This window comes from Amblyomma mixtum, chromosome 9 (assembly GCF_055824585.1).
Source record: "Amblyomma mixtum isolate Tamu chromosome 9, ASM5582458v1, whole genome shotgun sequence".
NCBI classification, from domain to species: Eukaryota; Metazoa; Arthropoda; class Arachnida; order Ixodida; family Ixodidae; genus Amblyomma; species Amblyomma mixtum.
In genome coordinates, this window is record NC_143020.1 from 109,497,364 (window position 1) to 109,518,155 (window position 20,792).

General features: G+C 42.7%; 1 protein-coding gene across 4 annotated transcripts in view; it reads left to right on the plus strand.

Annotated features, from left to right (window-relative positions):
• LOC149330684 (uncharacterized) overlaps positions 1 to 20,792 on the plus strand; it is a 30,593-nt gene continuing 9,801 nt past the window's right edge. The window contains exons 1-7 of one of the 4 annotated variants that reach the window (XM_089561315.1): positions 1 to 529; positions 2,720 to 2,755; positions 6,342 to 6,482; positions 7,434 to 7,503; positions 9,559 to 9,657; positions 11,778 to 11,959; positions 19,668 to 19,697. In XM_089561315.1, the coding sequence (XP_089417441.1) occupies positions 195 to 529; positions 2,720 to 2,755; positions 6,342 to 6,482; positions 7,434 to 7,503; positions 9,559 to 9,657; positions 11,778 to 11,959; positions 19,668 to 19,697 (893 nt within the window). In that variant the 5' untranslated portion in view covers positions 1 to 194. Of the gene's footprint in view, positions 530 to 2,719; positions 2,756 to 6,341; positions 6,483 to 7,433; positions 7,504 to 9,558; positions 9,658 to 11,756; positions 11,960 to 19,667; positions 19,698 to 20,792 lie in introns of all 4 variants that reach the window. The other 3 variants (XM_089561318.1, XM_089561316.1, XM_089561317.1) reach the window with 3 other exon arrangements.

A 20,792-nucleotide genomic window follows, 5' to 3' on the forward strand; every position in this document is an offset into this window, starting at 1 on the left:
TTAGACTGGAAATAAGCCGGTCTTATTTGTTTCGTGCAAGCCGGCCCAGATCTCGCGATCAGCTGTGTTATGGCGGCCCACATCGAGCCCACGCAACTGGCCAGCGTGTTTGTTTACATCGCCTGAGCGTTCGCCGATCGCGCTGGCATTCGCTGTCACCTCGTCGCTGCTCGACCGGTGCGATTCGCGTGACCATGCCAGCAGAGCAGCGGAAAGTCACTGGCTGGCGAGCGACGCACGTCGTCGCATACCTGCTGTCGCTGGCGACTTCCATCGGCGCTCTCGTGTGCTATCGTAACATGAACTCCAGGCTTCAGACGACCATCGACAAGTGCCTGCTCTACACCAAGCCCAAGATCGCCAGCATCTCGGGGATGTGCCAGATTGACTACACCGGCATCGAGTGGAGCAGTGACAGCGTGTGCAATTACGTCACCTTCGCCCTGCTCGCTTCGTTCGTGTACAGTATCGTAGCGGTGTGGTTTTTCGTAATGTGCGCCTCGAGCCGCGGATCGGAGCTGAATGACAGGTGAGTACGGCTAGTCGGGGAAGTGCGCGCTATTTTAAGCAGCAGCTGTCGTAAGGGAAAGCCTGTGGTTGCTACAATGATGGGAGTTCTGGATATTGTCGCGTCACCTATATGCTGACCTACTCGTACTTGATAAAGCGTCCCAGGGCGTGGCTGTTAAGTTAATGAATGCTTGTGAGCGGCGACGACGGCTGTTAATTGACTGTACCCGGCCGGAAAGGGAGGAGTAGTTTCACAACTCAGCGACGCTCCCACCTGTTGCTGGCTAATGTTGATTAGTGTCATTATCTTCTCTGTTATGTATTTCGGGGCTTTGGCTAGGGTTTTTAAATGCTGGTTGCAAGCTATGGGGCAGAAAGCAAAGGATAAATCGTAACAAATGATCCGGTGAGCATACTGGTGAAAAAACGAACCTGCAATCTGGATGCTTATTCCGGCAAAAACAATGGCTAACAGATATCTGGTGAGGCGTGAAAATTAAAACACACTGCATTGATAAAGAATCACGCATTCAATGATTGAGCTGCTTAGTTAACAGTGGATTATTATTGATGTTAGAGCCGTTAATTATGGAGCAAAACTTTCTTTTATTATGAAGAAATAAGCTCTGATTGTGCAGCCATGTTTGTTGACTAACTTGCAGTGCGGTTAGTCTCTTTTCTTTTGGCGTAGTACAAAAAATTGGCCTATTTATTTGTTCAACACCCTGGTGTCGTTGTATTGTAAATCTAGGCTCAGTATAGTTTGTTAGTGGGTACGCCATTTCAGCCCACGTGGTCAGAGTTCCGAACATAAAGCAAACACTTGTAAATAGTATTTGATGCATCAAAAATCACCATTGCTTTGCTCTGGCATCTGATGGGATGAAAGATACCTGGAATGCAAATACTTTTCAAAACAAAGTCTTTACAAGCATGTACGTAATGACTCCTCATATAGGAAGTACGTCGAGCCTTTGAGTTTTGCGTCCCTTGGTATTCTTTACATTAACTGGCCTGAAATTAAAAAGTTGAGACAAGTCATGTTTTCCATATCATTGATGTACATGCGCGCATGTAAATGGGGCATGGCTGTGTATGGCTTGGGCTGTTGTCTGCTAATTCATTCTCAAAGTTTGACTGAACTCAATGTTGTTGCATGTAAGAGATGATATAAATGATAACAACCCAGAAAACTACTTCAAGACTGGTGCTTTCCATGTTGAGCAAAACAAGAATCGTGGTATTTGCCTTTCTCACGCGCCACTGTACAGACTACACAACACAAATGTCACAGTAGACAGTGAGGAGCTGTATTGACCTGAGTGAAGGAAGGTATATGCATGTTGTCGGCAGGAAACTACAAGAAAAATGCCATGGAGCTCTGATTGGTCTACAATGTCAGTTTGACCAACTCAAAATACGTTGCTTGAAATGGGTTGCTCGAAACGCGGATACAGAGACGCATTGGCCTGGCTGATTGCTTGACTGCGGCTAATTTGTAGCGAAGGCCTGTACTGGGTTTTGGTCACTTTGATGTCCATCCCCTTTCTTTCGCACTTCGCAATTCAGCGTGCAAGACGCGCAGAACGACATGGCGAGAACACGCCTTTGATGAAACCAAACTTTCAGTGTAGAAGAGCTCTCTAAAATAGTTTTTTGCTTTAAAATCACCTCATTTATAGTTTCACTTTGTGCTTACAATGCCAAACTGCCGGCTAGTTTTGACACTATTTGCTACACACTTTTGGTTATGTCACATGATAGGAATGACCTCCCACAGGGGCTTTGGCACTCAGCTGCTAATTTCAAGGCGGGGGGTTGAATTCCAGCTGCGGTTACCAAACTTCGGTCAAGGTGAAAGACTCCTATTTGCTGTAAGATGTCAATTCATGTTAAGGAACCCCTGGTGGTCTAAATTAGCCCTGAACCCTCCACTACACCCCATGTGTCACTTTAGGATGTTAAAAAACCCACATATCATACCACACATTTGAGGAATGGCTGGTGTGGCTTTAAACTTTCCAACGCTTATTATGAACTGCACCAGGCTTTAGTGCTTAGTCAGTATAGCATTTTTCCCATGTCTTCTTATTTTTCAGTGCTTTGCAGTTTTGTTTTGTTTTCATTGCCCTTTTTTTTGTATGTGGTGTTGAAAGAAAAGTTTTTTGCTGCAGTGAAAAATGGAAAAAAAAATTTGTTTGTCTTCCAGCGAGACATACGCAGTAAATGGCCACGGGATGATGAGGTAAACCGGAAAAACCGGAATGCTCACTCATTGCCTGCTTTTGTGCAAGTCACGGTGGAGCTTTAACAAGCACGCTGCCTCAAGCCTTTTGTTTTACTTCTGTCTCTGTCGAAATCTTCTTGCTCTTTTTCTTTCATAATTTGTCTAACACTTTCTGTTTGCTTTTGCTTTCCGTCTACCTGCTTTGCATCAGCCTCTTATCTTACTGTCCGCACCTTTCCTGTCTGGCCGGGAAATGTATTTATGGAAGGAGCACGAATTGAGAACCAAGTCCCTAGTAGATTAGCTGCAGGTAATTAGCTACAGGTAACCTTAACATTACAAGTTTATATTGTAATGGATGTATGTAACTATATAGCTCGTGATTGTAATGTTTTAATACTTTGCTCATACAGGTGTCTACGTTTGAGTATTCAACTTAGTCTCTTTCATTGGCGCAGACCTCCAAGCTTTGGACGACTTTGTTAAGTGCATCTTAAAGAACTCGAGGTGTTTGAAATTAATCCGGAGCCCTCCACTACAGTGTCCCTCAAAGCTCGAGTACATTTTTGGGACATTTTTGGGACATTTTTGGGACATTAAATCGTACTTACTGTAGACAACCTTTAATGCCCAGGCAGTGCTGCAGTTGTTCCATTGTGCACCTTTAAACTGCTGCCATTAGCTGTTTAAGTCATGACATATATGATACCACTCCCTGTATTTTAATCATACAGGGTGTGGTATCATATATGTCATGACCTAAGCAGTTGATGGCTCTCATTTGAATGATAGCAGTCCTTGCCTACCTGCTCTCAGTGAAGCCTAGTTAGCTGACGCACACTACGAGTGGCTTTGATATAGTGCAGGAGCTCACATCTGGGATCGCAGCCAGGTGGCGTGGGAGAGCACAATGGGTTCACGTAAAAACTGCTTGCTCCTTTCACATACACAGCAAACTTCATTGCAGGTTGCCTATTCCGTGCGAATGAAGTCGTTCTTTTCTTGGAAAGGGGACTCTTTGTACTTTTCTTCATTTTTGAGCTTAGTATTAAGCTGCCCACCTTACTCTTCGCGCTTGCATCAATACAACTCTGTCGTGACAAATGAGCAGACAATTGTGATCATTTCAGTTAGTAGCATTTCTGGTTTGAACACATCTCGTCTTCATGTTACAAATGTTGGCTTCTCTTCTTACAACATGCATATGGTTGAAAGACTGTAATTAGCTACGGAGAAATAGGTTTGTGTCTGGCTGGCAGACAATAGCACACAGACCTGATAGTTGTGTATTCTGAAGGACGTAACTAAAATATTCTTAATGTTGAGGTTTTTTCCCTGTGTGTATTATTAATCACTGCAGCGGTTTCTTTTTCGGCCACTCTACCACTCCAGTGCCAAGCAGTGATGAAGCGTCATTTGTATTTTAGCTACAATTAAATATGACTTAAACGTTACCTCTGGCAGCTGACTGCGAGTGGACTGCATGGTTACCTTGCTATATGCGGGCCAAGTCTAGCCATTCCAGTCTTAAACATGTGCTATTGTGGTATGTGTGGGTCTTCTATGACAGCATGTTGATGTGTAGGAATGACAATAAGACATGAGATCTTAAGGCATATCACTTATTCAGTGCATGAGAGTTGCAGCATGAGTTTTTGTCAGCTGTCCACTCAAATGTATGCTACCTTAAGAATTAAAATCTCCATTAGGACTCAGTTCTTTAATGCTAGTCACTTTCAGCTGTTTTTCAGTTTGATTATGCTGATACGATTTATTACATGTCGGAAGCAGCCACTGCATAAAATTATAGAGCAAAAAGGAATTGGCTCCGGATGTGTCCTGTTTCGTGGTTTGTGCTGCTTGTCATGTCTCGTCTCGACTCACATTGTATTACTGCTTGTTACTAAGACGATGTTGGCACAGATGCTATGTTTTGCAGTGAATCACTTTTACTTAAACGCAAACACATCTTTACCGAAGTACTAAGCTAAACTCGGCAACAACTTTTTTGGCAATGAATTGAAAGCTAATGGGGCGAAGCACGTAATGGTAACACTCCACCAATAGTTCAGCTGTTGGAAGGTGTTCCTAACTCAGGGATTGCTTCATTCCATTGGTGGTGTGGGTGCCGCCATCTAAGGAAGCTTCGTGTAACCGAATTTGGCTAAAAAATTTGGGAGTAGCTAATAACTGCAATCATGGATTATGTTTTGCTACTGAGGAAGAGAGGGTGTTTCAGCTCTGTAGCTTTGACTGCATTGCCAAGAAAAGTTGTCACGGAGTATAGTGGGTGTAGGCCTTTTATAAAGCGAGCACTGATTTCTCTGCATCTGTGTTTGTTGTTCACATACTGATTTCTCTGCATCTGTGTTTGTTGTTCCATGCTTGTGCTTTTTCTAATATTAAAAAAAACCAGTTGTGTTTTTGTCATTTCTTTTTGTGATGATAGTATTCATCTGCTGATGTTTATGAAACCTTTTTGAAGTATTGGAGTAGTTACTCATTAACTAAAACACTGCCATAAGGCTACAAAAAAGAGCTTTGGACGAGGATGAATTTTCCTTCAGCTATGAAGCTTCTGAGAAAGCTCTATAGTATTTTTGTGTAGGTGCATGATTGCATTTGATCAAAATCTGATGAGTAATTACTCCTTTAATTCTGTCTGTTTCGCCTTCAGGATTCCTCTGAGCACAAGCCATAAAAAACGTCTATTCTTGATTTTTTTTGTTTTTTGATTTTACTAGTCCGAGCACAGGTAAAGGAACCTTGATGCGTTAAATGTGTGATGTATGTTTTGCTGCTTTAAGGCACTGCTTCACATGACTAGGGTCTCCCTTATTTTTTGTCTTTTATGCTATTTGCAGAGAATATCCGCATCAGGCACTAATTATTATCCAGTGGGGGAATAATTGTAGAATTTTAGATTTTAGTGAACAGCATGCCAGTATTCCACAGAAATAATTCCATCTTTCACTAATGATTATTTACACTATCTGCCAGGTCTTCATATGTCCATGTCAAAACTCAGCACTGATTTCAAAGTTTCAGTTGCACTTCTTTTGACTAATTTCAGCCATTTGAAGTCATTGCGTTAACAGATTAGTACATCTTAGACACTTTAAAGTTCTCATGCTTTTGTTTTCATTCTTTTGAAATGGTGCCAGTACATTTAATAACAATCCATTTAGCAGTAGTAACAGTTCATTGATGCCATGAGTAATTGAACATATGAAGCTGTTACACCCTTGATCTATTCATATAGATAGCGTCAGGAGTTGCTAATACATTTTTTTTACTGCCACCTTTTTGTTGAGTGCACTTCTGTCAGGGCTTCAGGAAAGTGTGCCATTAAAGATCTCTTTCGCTCGGTTGTGTGCAGTGCCTCCTACTGGTAAACCTGCTAATTTGGATTTCTTTTTGATCTTTCTTGGCATTGTTCTGTTGCTTTCCGTCATGTCTTGTGTTTTGGCATCTGCTCTGTGACACATTGCTTGATGTTGAGTGACAAGCTCCCGAGAAACCCTTCTGGGAGACTCAAAAGCTGAAGTGCACAGTCTTTCTTTTTACACCTGTCCAATTGTTATCAATCTCTGCTCGGCTTCAGTATCGTGCACGTGTGGAAGATAGTGGCGCCAGCCTCGATTCTCAGCGGTGTCATGGCCCTCATCACCCTCGTCATGGCCTCCAAGGTCTCCGGCGGAATGAACGTCTTCTTCGACGACCTCGTGATGGGAGCCAAGAAAAAGTAAGACCTTGGGCCTGGTAAGTGGAAAACCAGCGGAAAGCGTTGTCCTCTGTACTTTTGCTGCTTGTGAACGCGTCCTTTCCACTGGTTTTCCACTTACTATGCACCAAGTGGGCTAACAAGCTACGCTTCTTCAATATTTGGCCAGGTGTTCTCAAAATGTGTTCCACTGAACCCTTTGGTTCCTTGGAGTGTTTTTTGAGTTCCCTAAGCACCTAAACCTCTGCATGCCTAAACCTCCCAGCTCTTCATCACCCACTTTATTTTGAGTGTAAATGCTCACGGCAGACTTTCACCGTTTAGTGAGTCATCATTAACTGAATTTGGGTCATTTTTGATGGGCTGTGCGTTTGCATACTTCTTGTTTGCGTGCATGCAAGGCACGAAAGGATGGAAGCCAAGACATGCTGGGTTCTTCGGCGCCCTTTGAAAGTCGTTGGGATTCCCTGAGGCTCGAAAGATTGGGAAGCCCTGCTATAATTATGCTGTTTAGTGCTGTCTTCAAATGTGTCTTGAGTTTTATGCCCGCAGCGGTGGCTCAGTGGTTACGGCGCTCGGCTGCTCACCCGAAAGACGCGGGTTCGATCCCGGCCGCGGCGGCTGAATTTCGATGAAGGCGAAATTCCAGAGGCCCGTGTACTGTGCGATGTCAGTGCACGTTAAAGAACCACAGGTGGTCGAAATTTCCTGAGCCCTCCACTACACCGTCCCTCATAGCCTGAGCCGCTTTGGGACGTTAAACCCTCATAAACCAAACCAAACCTAAATTGTTTGACGGCAAGGACATAACTGCTCGTTAATATTGTTGGGAGTAATTTGCTTATCACTGGGATGATACCGCCGTAGCTGCAAGAGAACGCACTTTTTTTGCGGTGTGGATATGCACCTAAAAGTGATATATGCTGCCTGCACTTGAACGTGTCGCTAATGCTCTGTGCTTTTCTTCCTTAGTTGCAGCACCAGTTCGGGCTGGAAGGACAACACTGCAGCCTTACTCTTTGCCGACCGAGTACCCACAAAGGTCAGTCAAGTTTATTATTGAGCGCGCTTAATGTTTTGTATGGTTCTGTATGGTTGATTCTGTATGGTAGAGTGACAGATGCTTCTAAATAGGTTTGGAAGTAGCCTACATAGTGATAAGTGCCAATATAATACTCGGTGGTTTTTCACGTGGTTTTCGAGCTAGATAAATTTTAGCCTTGTGACCTGGATGTGTGGGCATTGTTTGTTTCAACAAGTGCAGCAGAATCTTGACATAATGCAGCAAAGTTGGGTGAGTTGATGAACCATATTTGAAATGTAGCAGCCAGTGCAGAGGACAGACTTGCACTCAGGTCAACTGCTGGACATCAACTATGTTTTTACTGCAGGTAGGTAGAGATGCATATAAAAGAACACAGTGTGATGTAGCAGATAAAAGGCAATGTGAGTGGGTGTCTAGAGCACATGTACACCACACAAACAGGCATGCAAATAAACAAACAATTTCTTTCTGTGATAAAGTCAGATAAGGACTGCTAATACGGTTATCAGTTTTTTTTTTTAATGTAGTGGGCATCTAATGTCTCTCTATTCAGCTGTTCATTTTCCTTTCCCCAGACCTGTGTGGCATTGAATTGTGGATAACATTTTTTGCATTTGCGGCATATTTTGCAAAGTTCAGTTAGGTGACCAGCCTCAGAGGATTTCAAAAAATGTTCACCTGACCACAAACTTGTATCGTTAAAAAAATGAACAAAATCTGTGTGTAAAGCCCAGGAAATGCCTTCACTTGAATCTATTTACAAGTGATGAGATTTGTTTGCGGTCGCATGCCACTGGTTAGTGCTCACGATACATACTGCGTGACTGGCAATTGCAGCCTTGGTGGTGCAAGGGCAGTGCTTAGTATACTTGCAGGCGCGTTTGCGACTCCTGTGATCGTATATCGTTCATAATGGCGTGTGAGCATCATCAGAACACCCTGAATTTTGCACGTTTTAGACAATGAACTTCTGCCAGGCAATTTTGCAAGTTAGTTTCACACTGAAATTTGCGTAAGCCATGATAGATGCATCGAGATTCAACCGTGTCTCATCCGCAGGCTGACATGCTTGCACCAGCATGATCAAGTGACTCCAGTTCCTAACCTATACAGTTAACAGTGCAGTGCGCATCCCTACTGCAATGCACATGTTTTGTATCTTGTGTATGTTATACTGGATATGCTGTTGTTTTCTATAACTGTCCCATTATTAAGGCGGAAGCCTTTAATGCCTCATCGTTGTAAGCAGGGGTTGTCGACAGAAATGTCGCGCTTTTCAGTTGGTCGAAACGGTCGTGACGTCACAGTGCGCGAATTTCAAACGGGGCCAATTGTACTTTGGCTAGTAACCATGCAACCAATTAAAGGGATTGTATGGTGATGCTCCAAGTAAGTGGGATTCAGTTTAGTTAATTGCTTACTTAACCAATTAGCCTAATTAACCTTTCTAGTCAGACCAGATAAATAAAACCGAGTAGGAAATTAGCCGAGCTCGGGAATCGAACCCCGGTCTCTGGAGTGCGAGACGAGCACGCTACCACTCCGCCATGCCAGCTCAATGGTTTGGAATGAACAAAGGCGCGTCTAGTGAATAAGGTGTCTTCGTTCACTCCCATCTTCCTCCCTTCCCGTTTCATCGAGGTTTAGGTGTCCACTGAGATATGAGAAACAGATACATTTCCTTTCCTCAAAAACCAATTTACGGACGAGCAAGGCATAGGGCTGAACGGGCGATGGCGTTCAATGGACTCCCTGGCAGCGTTGCAAGACGCTGTCGCGTTCCGCTCTTATAGGCAAAGCTTAACACCTTAACCACACATCAGTGACACAAGCAGCAACACCGCGCTTAAGGCTTTCGCCTCACCGCACTTTAGGTCAACAAAGTGCCCCCTGATTTTTTTTGCCCACTCCTGTAAGAGCCTAAATTAGGCTTACAGTACGCTTAAATAAATAAATAAATAAATAAAAACAGTATCACTGGAGAAGCTGGATCATTCAGAATTACGCTCTTCTCATTCCGTATTTGCTGTTCTTTATTTCCTGCCCCTACAGATCTTCATCTGGCTAGTGTTCTTCTGCTGGCTGTTTGCAACCCTTGCACTCATGGTTCGCTGTGCCACGGCAGCAGACTTCAGCGACAGCAAAAAAGAGGTGAGGGGATACCATGCGTTGTTGGTGCCATGCTAGCTACTCTTTTATTGTCTTCACGTCCTTCTCCAATTTCCGGCTATTCTCTTAAGTAGAAAGGCTCTCTTTCCGGGCCACTGCGGTAAACTGAGCCAATTTTCAGGAAACACATTGAATCAGCTCTTTATTTTTTTATTTATTTAGAGATACTGTTCCCTCGGAAATTTACTGCTAGTTCCTGGGAAATTATTACAGTAGAGTCGCATACACAAAATAATAGTCTCATAAAAAATTACATTGTTTAACAGCAGTAGCAATAATTTTTGGAAAACGGAAAAGCACTTATTAGAGCTCTAGTAATATGCGATCATACAAGCAGTTTGGTGAATGCATCACCCTGTTTCAGAAACTGGATTTTGCTTTGACATTTAGCTTTTCACTGTTTAGAATAGGGTAGTCATTTGTCCCCGTTCAAGAGATGCCAAGAAGTTGCATGTCGCCTACCTGAGCTTCGGAGCACTCAGATCACAGACGCTCAAAATGACCTGGATGTCTCTTATTTAAAATAATTTCCATGTCGACAGAGAAGAATTGGGTTCTGCAAAGTTCCAAATCACCTGCAGCAGTGTAGTGAATTTTTTAGAGCAGCTGGGAAGATTTCGGATATTGCTGAGAGTTCATGCCAAAGATCACAGATGGCTTATATGTCCGTTAGGTTCTAAAAACTGGCCATTCAGGAGGTATCGCTAAGTGTGGTCTCATAGTCGGCTTGATTACTTAGCATAGCTGGGTCTCAGAACACTAAAAAATGATTGATGATGCACACATTTCAAGAACTCCCCTAACATTGTGAAGTCTGAGTAGATGGCAGTCCAAGTTTCGTTTTCATATGTGTATTATCTTCCTTGCTTTTTCAACATGCTCCGTTCTCATCTGCTGTTATTAGCTAAATCCATTTTTACACTAATTATAAATTGACCTGGTTAAGTGCTTTATAAAAGTTCATTGTTTAATTCTTGTGGAACATATTATTTTGCAACAGAAGTCCAGGGCAGAGTAGAACCGTCGGGTTGCGCTCCACTAACACTGCTGGTCCATTCAAGTCAAAAGTCTGTGAGAGTTTGACAGTTAGTGAGCTCTGATTTATGAGCCATCCTAACGTGCAGAATAATCACATGCATCTAATTAGTGGCAGTTAAAACTGACTCTCCTGCAGAGTCACCGTTGCGTGAGGAGGCCAGTGCACACTTATCGTCACTGCAGAAAGTCAGGTAGACATCCTAGTGGAAATCAAGAGAAAGAAGTGGGCTTGGGCAGGGCATTTAATGCGAAGGCACAATAACCGCTGGTCCTTAAGGGTAACAGAGTGGATTCCAAGAGGAGGTAAATGTAGCAGGGGGCGGCAGGAAGTTAGGTGGGCGGATGAGATTAAGAAGTTTGCGGGGGATACGGTGGCCGCAACTGGCAAAGGACAGGGTTATATGGAGAGACATGGGAGAGGCCTTTGACCTGCAGTGGGTGTAGTCAGGCTGATGATGATGATGACATAAGTGTGACGGCATTTTGTCCCAGTAGTTTTTGTAGGTACAGTATTAAGTTGGTGCAAGAGACAGTCTAAGGGCAGAGACAATCAGAGTATTAAATTTCATCTGCTAGGCGACTGTCCTCAGCTTGTTTTCATCAGTTTTGAAGTTCTGAAAAGTAGGCGCGGTGTTACTTCTATAGTGAGAGATAGTACAAGTTGATCAAAGTACCTTGACCCCCCCCCTTTTTAAGAAGGAAGCTTTGATCTGTTCTTGTGCATATGTCAGCTGCTGCAGTTAGGTCACGCACAAGGACGACCTTGCTTATGTGGCAAGGACAGCATCAGTGAAGCTGATTTGCTGAGCCAGCGAATGATGGAATGATACTTAGATAGCCCACTGCAAGGCCTGCCTGGAGGCCAAATTGTAGTAAAGGCCACGGTGGTATACCGAAGAACAGGGTCAAGAGTGAAGGATACGGGCTTGCACTGCTGGGGCCATCAGTGGGTGTGTGTTAGGAGGAGCCCTGACGTTGTTCGTCTGTGATGTCAAGCTGTTCAGAGATAGCGAAGGGGCGAGGCCCGATGTCATTTTCACCAGGATCAGGTGACTACTGCACAGGGTGCCGAGAAAGGCAGTCATGAGGAGCTTGGTGGAGGCAACTCTCTGACTTGTACGGTGGCGTACGAATCCTCTTGGATGCGCGAGGCCGAGGTACCCAGAACGTCAATGAGGTCTTTCAATGAAGAGAGCCAACAAAGGGCGCGGCTGCCAGCCACAACTGAGAAAGAACGTCCAAACAGGTAGGCTCCGAATTTAATGACAGCCAACACAAGGGCAAGACACTCGTGCTCAGTAATTGAGTAATTGCTCTCGGAGGTGAAAAGAAGTTGGCGGGCATGAGCAATGACATGGCCTTGACCATAGTTAGGTTGGGTTATCATGGCTGCGTTCCCAAATCGGCAGGCGTCTGTGCGAATTTCTGTGGTGCCAACCGGTTGAAACAGGTCAGAATGCTGGTGAGATGGGGAAACGGATTACCAAAGAAAAGTCCTCGGGGCCTCATGAAAAAGTAGTGCCTTTTTTTAAGGAGTTCTGTGAAACTATGAGCTATGCTGGCGAAATGTTTGATGAAACGGCAAAAATATGAGTACGGTTCAACAAAGCTGCATTCATTCATGGTAACCAGGCAAAGCAAGCATCTATGCGATGCACATGTAGCGGTATCGTCGTTGACGTCATCGTGCCCCCCCTCCCCCACTTGGCGCTGTGCTGCAGAGAAGCTTGAAGGCCATCGCAGTTTTAATCGGCGATTATGTCTCCTGAGTCGCTTTAGGACATTAAACCCCAATAAACCAATCCATTTTAAATGCTAGCCCAAAAAGATTTGCATGCATTAAAATTTTCACTCAACTCCTTTAAAGGGGCCCAGAAACACTATCTTAGTTGACTATTTTGCCTGTTGATCGCATACAGTAAGTTACAATGGTGCTATTAGCGTCGGTAATACCGCATATATTCCGTTTTTTAATATTTTAATGTCCCCCCAAAAACAAATTCATGGCTCTGATGGTGTTCCCACACAGTGGCGGGTTTTAGCAGCGGATATGACATCACCTGGCGCGAGCTTGATGATTGTACAAACAGTAAATATACTGAAAATGGTGTGAATAAAGAGATAAACATTTCGTCACCTGTTTGCATTTTATATTAGATCAACAAAAACAAATTGTTTGTCTTAGATAAAAGCCCTGCAAAGCAAGTAAAATAAAAATACACCACCAGGGGCTCTGGCATGGAAACGACACTGCCAGTCTCAGCAAGAACGAGTTACAGAGAGCAGGCAACCATGGAGTGCAAACTTCCGCGACGTGCTCTGGCAGGCTGTTCTGATTGGTTGCGTCAGGTGCCGTCATTGGGAGAGCGAAATAGGAGTGGGAAGCCCCGCCAAAATCGAGTTGAGGGCAGCGTTTTGTTTGCTTGTATTTTGAAATTTCTCCACTGAATAACTCCCGTTCCTGTGCATCGATTCCTGTAATTCTTTTTAAGTCAGCATCTGTGTGGCATAAAGAATCCACCTGAAGTATAGCCGGTATCCCCCCAAGCAGCATTTCGCAGCCCCTTTAAGCTCATCGATTTCTAAAGCCTGTGCAATTGCCCTTTAACACAAACTTCTTAAAAAGGTGAACAAATTCTCTGGTTCCTTGAAGTTCATATTGAAGGGAGTCTATTGTATATATCTAAAGAGAGCAGAACAGAGAGAGTGGCAGTCGAACACCTGGCATCGAGGAGATCCGAGTAGGAGAGCGGTCTTTGTCATCGCTTTCATTTGGCATCGACCCGTGGCAATACTGTTGTGGTCTTGGCTGGGTGTACCTTTAATTTCTGAACACTGCAGTGGCATGAAGTCATGGCTAGTGTGCATCTGTGAAATTGCAGGCTGTAGACAGGTCATAAGCTCTTATTTTTTTATATGGAATATATTGAAAGCTGCAGACTCATTCAGATGTTCAGTACTTTAGAATACTGCGCTAAAGGCAATCAAAACCAAAGGAAAATAAAACTTTGATTTGTTATTTTATTTGATTTGTACCTAGCCTGATAATTTATTATATATTTATAAGTGCATCATCACTGACCTTACTGAAGTGTTCAGTTTCTTGTTTATGGTACATAAACAAGAAGGTTCATCACGTTAAAGAACCCCAGGTGCTCCAAATTTCCGGAGCCCTCCACTACGGCGTCCCTCATAGCCTGAGTTGCTTCAGTATGTTAAACCGCATTAACCATTGTTTATGGCTCAAGTGTCTTATGCCAGTGTATAGTATACAGTACACTTTATTTTATATTATGGGTACAGTATGAATCCAGCTTCTTTCACTGATTCTACTGCTTCGTTGTATCATAGGTGTTCTTTTTTAATGCTTTGTGTTTGATTTTACAAGGGAAGGTGAGTGACAGTTTTATTTGAGTTCACCCCTTTTCTCTTTCTGTAGGAAGTCAACTTTTAAGCCTTTTTATCATTTATATTTTTTTTGTGGCAAGTGAGCAACCTGTACCTTGGATATTTAATTCCCCACCCAGAGTTAATCTATATACGTGCAGCGCTACATGTTCCGCTTTTGCTTGTTTTTTTTTTGTTCTTTTGTTTTTGTGAAGGAACAAGTGAGCAATTAGCCTAGTCATAAATTCATGATTTTTCACTCTATATTAAATTTGCCACAGTAAGCAGTCACTTGTGTTTTCTGCTGGTTGTGGTTTTAAAATGATTTTCATTGATTTTTATTGTGAACAAGTTCTGCTAATGGCTCCAAAACATTGGCTTATAACATCACATTTTTTTCTTGTGACGTGTATGGCTAACCTTCCTTACTGTGTTTTCTGCGCATCGTTTTGTGACCGGTTTAGTTTGTATAACTACTTTATAGTGCACTAATCTACCTTTTTTTACCATTCGTAATCGAGTAAGTCGTCATGTGAACAAAATTATAGCTCACGTTGCGACAGAAGTAAGAATTGCTGGATTTCTCTGGCTCTACGTGACATATCCAGCACAGGTTGTCAGAAAATATATCGGTGACTGCCAAAATTTTGGTTTGTGTGAGTTAGTCCGCTCTTTCGAGTTGGTCCCTTCTTTGCGCCATTTCAAAAACACCTTGGTGAGAACTCTTTGGCAGGGTAGTTGATGTGTTCTTGACGGGTAGGATTAGCGTAAGTGGTCAATGGATGAAAGAAAGAAGGGGATGAGACTATGTTTGAATACTCTTTGCTTTTTAGTTTGTTGTCTAAGAAGAGTTGGTATGACGTAAGCTGCGTTTATGGGGGGATGAGGGTCTTGAAAACTTTTTTTTTATTTGTTAACATATCTTTCTCAAACTTAGCACCTGGGTGTATCATTGAATGTTGATTTCGAATATGCATCTACATTTCAAATATCTCAGCTGGAAGGAAATATATGGCAAAATAAAATATCCTAATTAGGTCATTTCTTACGGGCCTTTTTAGTAATTTATCAGTTAAATAAACATTTTTAAAGAATAAGCAGACATTTGCAAAGGCCCAAAGCACATCCTAAAGCTAACAGAATGTCTACAAACTAATTTTGTTGATCATAAATAAACAACAAAGTTGGAAAGAAAAAATGACGTGGCGGTAATTAGCCCACACTTCGCCTAATTGCTCATATATCATGTTTAAAGGAAAAGAGAAAGCTTTAGCATGTGCTTTGGGCCTTTGCAAATGTCTACTTATTCTTAAAAAATCATTCTTTAACTGATAAATAAATTACTATAAAGGCCCGTAAGAAATTGCCTAATTTGAATGTTATTTTGCGATAAATTTTCTTCCAGGTCAGATATTTGAAATCTGAATGTATATTTGAAATCAGCATTCTATGATACACCTGCGTGCTAAGTTTCAACAAGTTATGTCGAAAAATAAAAAACAAGTTTTCAAGACCCTCATCCCCCCTTATGTTGCATGAAATTAAGGAGCAGCTTAAAAGTTGCAGTGTGTAGTTGCCAAAGGCAACTGCGTACTGCAACTTTGCGTAATTCAGCACTGTGCTTTTGCATAGTCGAGATGGCAGTCATAAAAGGCAACTATATACTGCAACTTTGTGTAATTCAGCACTTGCTTTTACGTAGTCAAGACGGTAGTCATGCAATGCCCACAACTCCAACTTTACACAATTAATCAATGTACACTGCAGCTGGTAGTGGGGCCAGTGACAGGAGACTAGTTGCTTATGGGTCACGGCATTTTCAAAGCGGTACGTACATGGTCTGTTCTGAAAGTAGTAGGACTCATTTTTTTAAACAAAATTTATTCAAGAGAATAGTACAAACGATTACAATTTTTCAAGGTAGCACCCTTCCGCACCTACACTGCCAATGAGTTCTACAGTTTTCGTACGCCTCCAGGAACGCCTGGACCGGAATGCTGTTTAGCTCCCTCGTCACGGCCTGTTGAACCACCTCTACCGATCCGTGATGTTTCCCCTCGAGCGTCGATTTTATTCTCGGGAATAGAAAAAAGTGGCAGGGCCAAGTCGAGGCTGTAGTGGGGCTGAGACAGCGTTGCGCCTTGCGCGGGACAAAAAATCGGGGTCCTCATCCAGATGACGAAGAAGATCCTACCGGTTGGCCTTTTCCTCCTCTGACAACACTCCCGGCACCAACTTCGCGCACGCTTTCCTCATGGATAAGTTTTCTGTCACAATCTTTAAAACTTGGGTTTGAGGAATGCTCAAGTCATCAGAAATCATTCTGATACTCATCCTGCGATCACTGTTCAGTAAATGTTTCACTCGCTACACATTTTCGTTGGGCTTGCTTGTCGAAGGGCGTCTGGAGCGGTCGTCTTTCTCCACTCTTTCCTTACCTTCTCGGAAAAGCTTGTGCCACTCAAAAAACACCTGATCTACCCATGGAAGCGTCACCGTAGGCCTCCTTAATCATATTGTGAGTCTCTTTGCCCGTTTTACCAAGATTTACTAAAAATTTGATCGCGTATCGCTGATCCAGTAAACGCTAGGCGTGACGAGACGTTTCGACAGGGGTTCACAGTACAAGCGACCTCCTCTCTTCAACGGCCGAGAGCCGACTGCCGATTTTCCCCAGCATTCCCAATATCCCCCTTCAACGATCCTGCATGCGCAGACCACCTCTCGTCCGCTCGTTCGGCCAGGAAAAAACCAGTCCTACTACTTTCAGAACAGACCCTGTATACTTGCCCTGGGTACAGTGCCCAGGAACAGCAGTTGCTTACGTGCACAGTAAACCCTTGCTACAACATTTTTGCTTTATTCAAATTGGTGCCTTTTTTGTCTCCTCTAAATTAGGGAGCACATAATTGTTAGCATCCACTTGAATGCAGCCTAGGGAGTATTTAAATCTGCTACAGCATAAAGCATTCCATGAGGTAAAATGGACCAACATTCTCTTATCTGGACTGCATGAGTATTCAGTGGGTTGTTTGAAGTGCAGTGACAGTGGACTCCGGTCAGTACGTAGAGCTGATTAGGGAAATTCTGAAGAGCCGTATGATCGAGCAGTGACATTGGTTCTTTTCTTCATTTAGTTATTTATTTGTTTCTCTCTCACTTCTTCAAGGCGCACAGAGCAGTAAAAGGCTACACCACCGCAATGTCCTCGTTCTTTCAGCCTATGCTGCGTTATCACGCGATTGTGTAATGGTATGATCACAACGGGGTGTTTGGTGTCAAGCATGAGCGATGTGTGATGGCGTCCAAATATTGTTTTGCTCACATCTTACGAGTCCTACACCGCGGGCGAAACTAGCCGCTCTTAGAAATCTGGAAAAGGAATCGCGTTTCACTGTACTATATTTTGTCATTTTATGGAAAAAGCCCTCATAACCTACTGGTAATGTTGCTTGTTGTGCTGGACGTCAGTGCATGAACAAAACTTTTTGTTCCACTCACATTACTTGCACTTGTGGCAATTGCAGGCTATTTTTCTTTTTCTTGGCTATGGAAATTATCTGGGACAGATCTGTTGTAAAGTTCGGTTTTCTGTCAGAATGCAGGCCTCAGAAGCAAACTTTGCCGTTGACACCAAAAACCCTCACGTGAATGAAGGGCACATACGGTGCTGGAAAATATCACATAGCAGTGCAATCTGCTCTGGAGTGTCAGCTGCCACGATGGTTCAGTGGTTATGGTGCTCGGCTGCTGACCTGGAAGACACGGGTTCGATCCCAGCTGCAGCGGTTGCATTTCAATGGAGGTGAAATGTTAGAGGCCCATGTACTGTTTGATGTCAATGCAAGTTTAAGAAGAAGGATGGACAGTTGGGCGAGTTTGTAATAATTCATTGTGAGGGGTACAGCACGAACAAGACTAAGGACGAAACAAGAAGACTGCACAGATGACCGCTGTACCCCCTAGGTGGTTTGAATTATCCAAAGTCCTCCACTACGGCGCCTCTCATAGCCTGAGTCGCTTTGGGATGTTAAACCCCGTGAACCATAAACCACAACCAAAGGCATGGCTAAGGCACGACAAGACTGCACATGAGGCTAAGGAACCTCAAGAAAAGAGATGCATTAAACTCAAGAGAAGTAGATTCCCTAATACTCCTTGCAAGGCTTCAACTGCATTCAGAGATTGCGCTTCACCATGATGTAAACAATCACAGGGACACATACTAAGCATGGTTTCTAGCAGTATGGTTTAGTTATCGTACAGCAATTAAGTTACTCGTATGCCACACTGCCTATAAAAAGTCTAGACTGAATTCAGTGCCTCTGGTTGCTGAGATGCAGTGCTGTGCCTGCTAGCCTGCCATATATTTTACTGAGGTCTTTACCACTCTTGTGGTAACCAATCAAAGCAGGCAATAAAAGTAACATTAAAAAGTTTCATACTTGCACTATATTAAACATGTCGGTGGCTTAAAAAAAATCTTGTTAGTTTTTTTTTTTGTTTTGGTACCGCAGAAAGCTTTGACAACAAAGTCTTTGTCAGGGCAGACAGCAAGTGGTCACGGATATGGGCGGAGCTTCTCTGCAGACCTCGGTTGTATCCAACCGTAGCAGATGCTGTGGCCTACATTGTTCTTGAGAGGTGGCAAAATTTGTTTAATTGCTTTCTGTTAAAGACAGACAGACAGACAGATTTATTTGACATCATGTATACACAATGTCGGGAACATGGGCAAAAAGCCGGAAAAAGTGCGGCTTGACAGGGCCCATGTTCCCTATTAATAAAGGCTACATATGTTGTGAATTCTGGTAACAAACACAATTTGACAACAGCAACGATTAGGAAATGGTACAAAGATCACCTTTAAAAAGCACAGTTTAGTATTCAATTCGACATAGGAGTATGAAGTAGCAATGAGGGTTATTAAGAAAGTCAATTTAAAATACAAGTGATTAAGATATTTTACAATAACAATGCTTATTAATAGTTTACTATACAATTCAACATAGCAATACGAAGTAGCAATCAAAAATGCAAAACAGAATTTGGAAAATACAAAACTATCACAAATTACAACAGTTCAAATCAAACAGTATGAAAAAGTTTACCACACAGACATTTATCGCTGGACACAAATGATCATGTAATGTTGCCGAGTGAGTTGAGTAATGATGGCAGTCTGTAACTTAGTGCCTGGGTTCCGTAGTTAGTTCGTGTTTTTGGAATGTACCATGTTTCGTTATGCCGGGTATCGTAAACGTTAGTATTTCTTGTGAGGTTAGATAGCTCTTGAAATAAATTGTTACCCTGTTTTTTGCTTCCTATAAATCGCCTAAGGAGTAAGTCATTGTATATGGAATTCATGGTGGCTATGGAAAGTCTGTTAAAAAGTGGTTCTAAAGGCAGTGGTCTGCCATGAAATGGCATTCTAGCTGTTGGTAAGAGATTACTTCATGCAAGTGTGCCCATGGCCGCTTGCCACTGTTAGGTTAGGTAAGTTTTGTATTATGGTGAGTTGCTACAACATGGTCGTATTTGTTCAATTCATTTCGTGTCTGTTGCAGTGGAAATATGAATGCATTGGAATGGAGGAGGTCAGTATTGAACGGTACGGTGTGGGCAGCACAAGCTGTCGTGCGATCCCTAACTGCAACTCATTTCAACTGCCACTGACAAATTCAAAAATTTCTCTTTGTGTGCTGTGTTCTTCGTTTCCTCTGATTAACCAAATTCGGCCAAGTATTTTTTTTTTTTTTTTCAAGTAGCCAAATAATCAAGTATTTTTTTCCTTCAAGTAACCGAGTTCAGCTACTCCTGTGTGCCGTGCAGTGTGCGAATAATTGCATGGCTGAATTTCTTGGGGTGTCTAAGGACAGTTGAAGGAAGGTTAAACGACCGAGTCTTACAAAACTGTTAGAGTGCATATTGTTAAACCGTAATGAGAACCATGTGCTGATGTCTTGGGTGCATCTAATTTTTTACCTTTTTATTACCTACTCCTTACATACCAGTGGCTACAAAAGTTTTGGAAAAAATTTACAGACCTTTTTTTCAAGTTCTGGAGCAATACTGAAATCATGAAATGCTTTGCAGCTTGTGAAATGGTGTAGTCATGCACAGCACATTCAGACTTGTTCTGGTAGAAACGAGGCCGTGTTGTGCCTGGTTTACTTAAGTCGCTTTAATTTCTAATTGAAGCAGTTTTAATAATTATGAATGCACTATCTCTAGTATCTTTTGAAACCCATTCAAACGGCTGTCATAACATGTTCTTATTGCTTTGACGTAGCTTTCACGAGGTACAGCATCAAAAATACTGTGGGGTAGCTACAGAAAGCACTGCAAGCCTTAAAACCAGTGTTTTTTGCTTCTTCTGAGTGAATTGCTGAGCCAAAATGAGTGTTATGATAGATGTGCAGGGCAGTAGCAAACGGCATTCTTTAACTCTTCAAACCATATATCTTTGACAACATCTGTGTTCTGAAAACTTTTGCAGCCACATGTGTTCACAGTGTTCACAGTGCCATTTTTACAATGCTGACATCCAACTGAATTTCTGTTTGCCATTGTTAGGAATGTAGAAGAATGGAAACTTCTTCGGTATGGTACAATAATGTGACCGACAATTCAGAGTGACTTTCAGACTGGCACCATCTAGTGGCCAAACAGACAACCATTTTGTTAAAGGT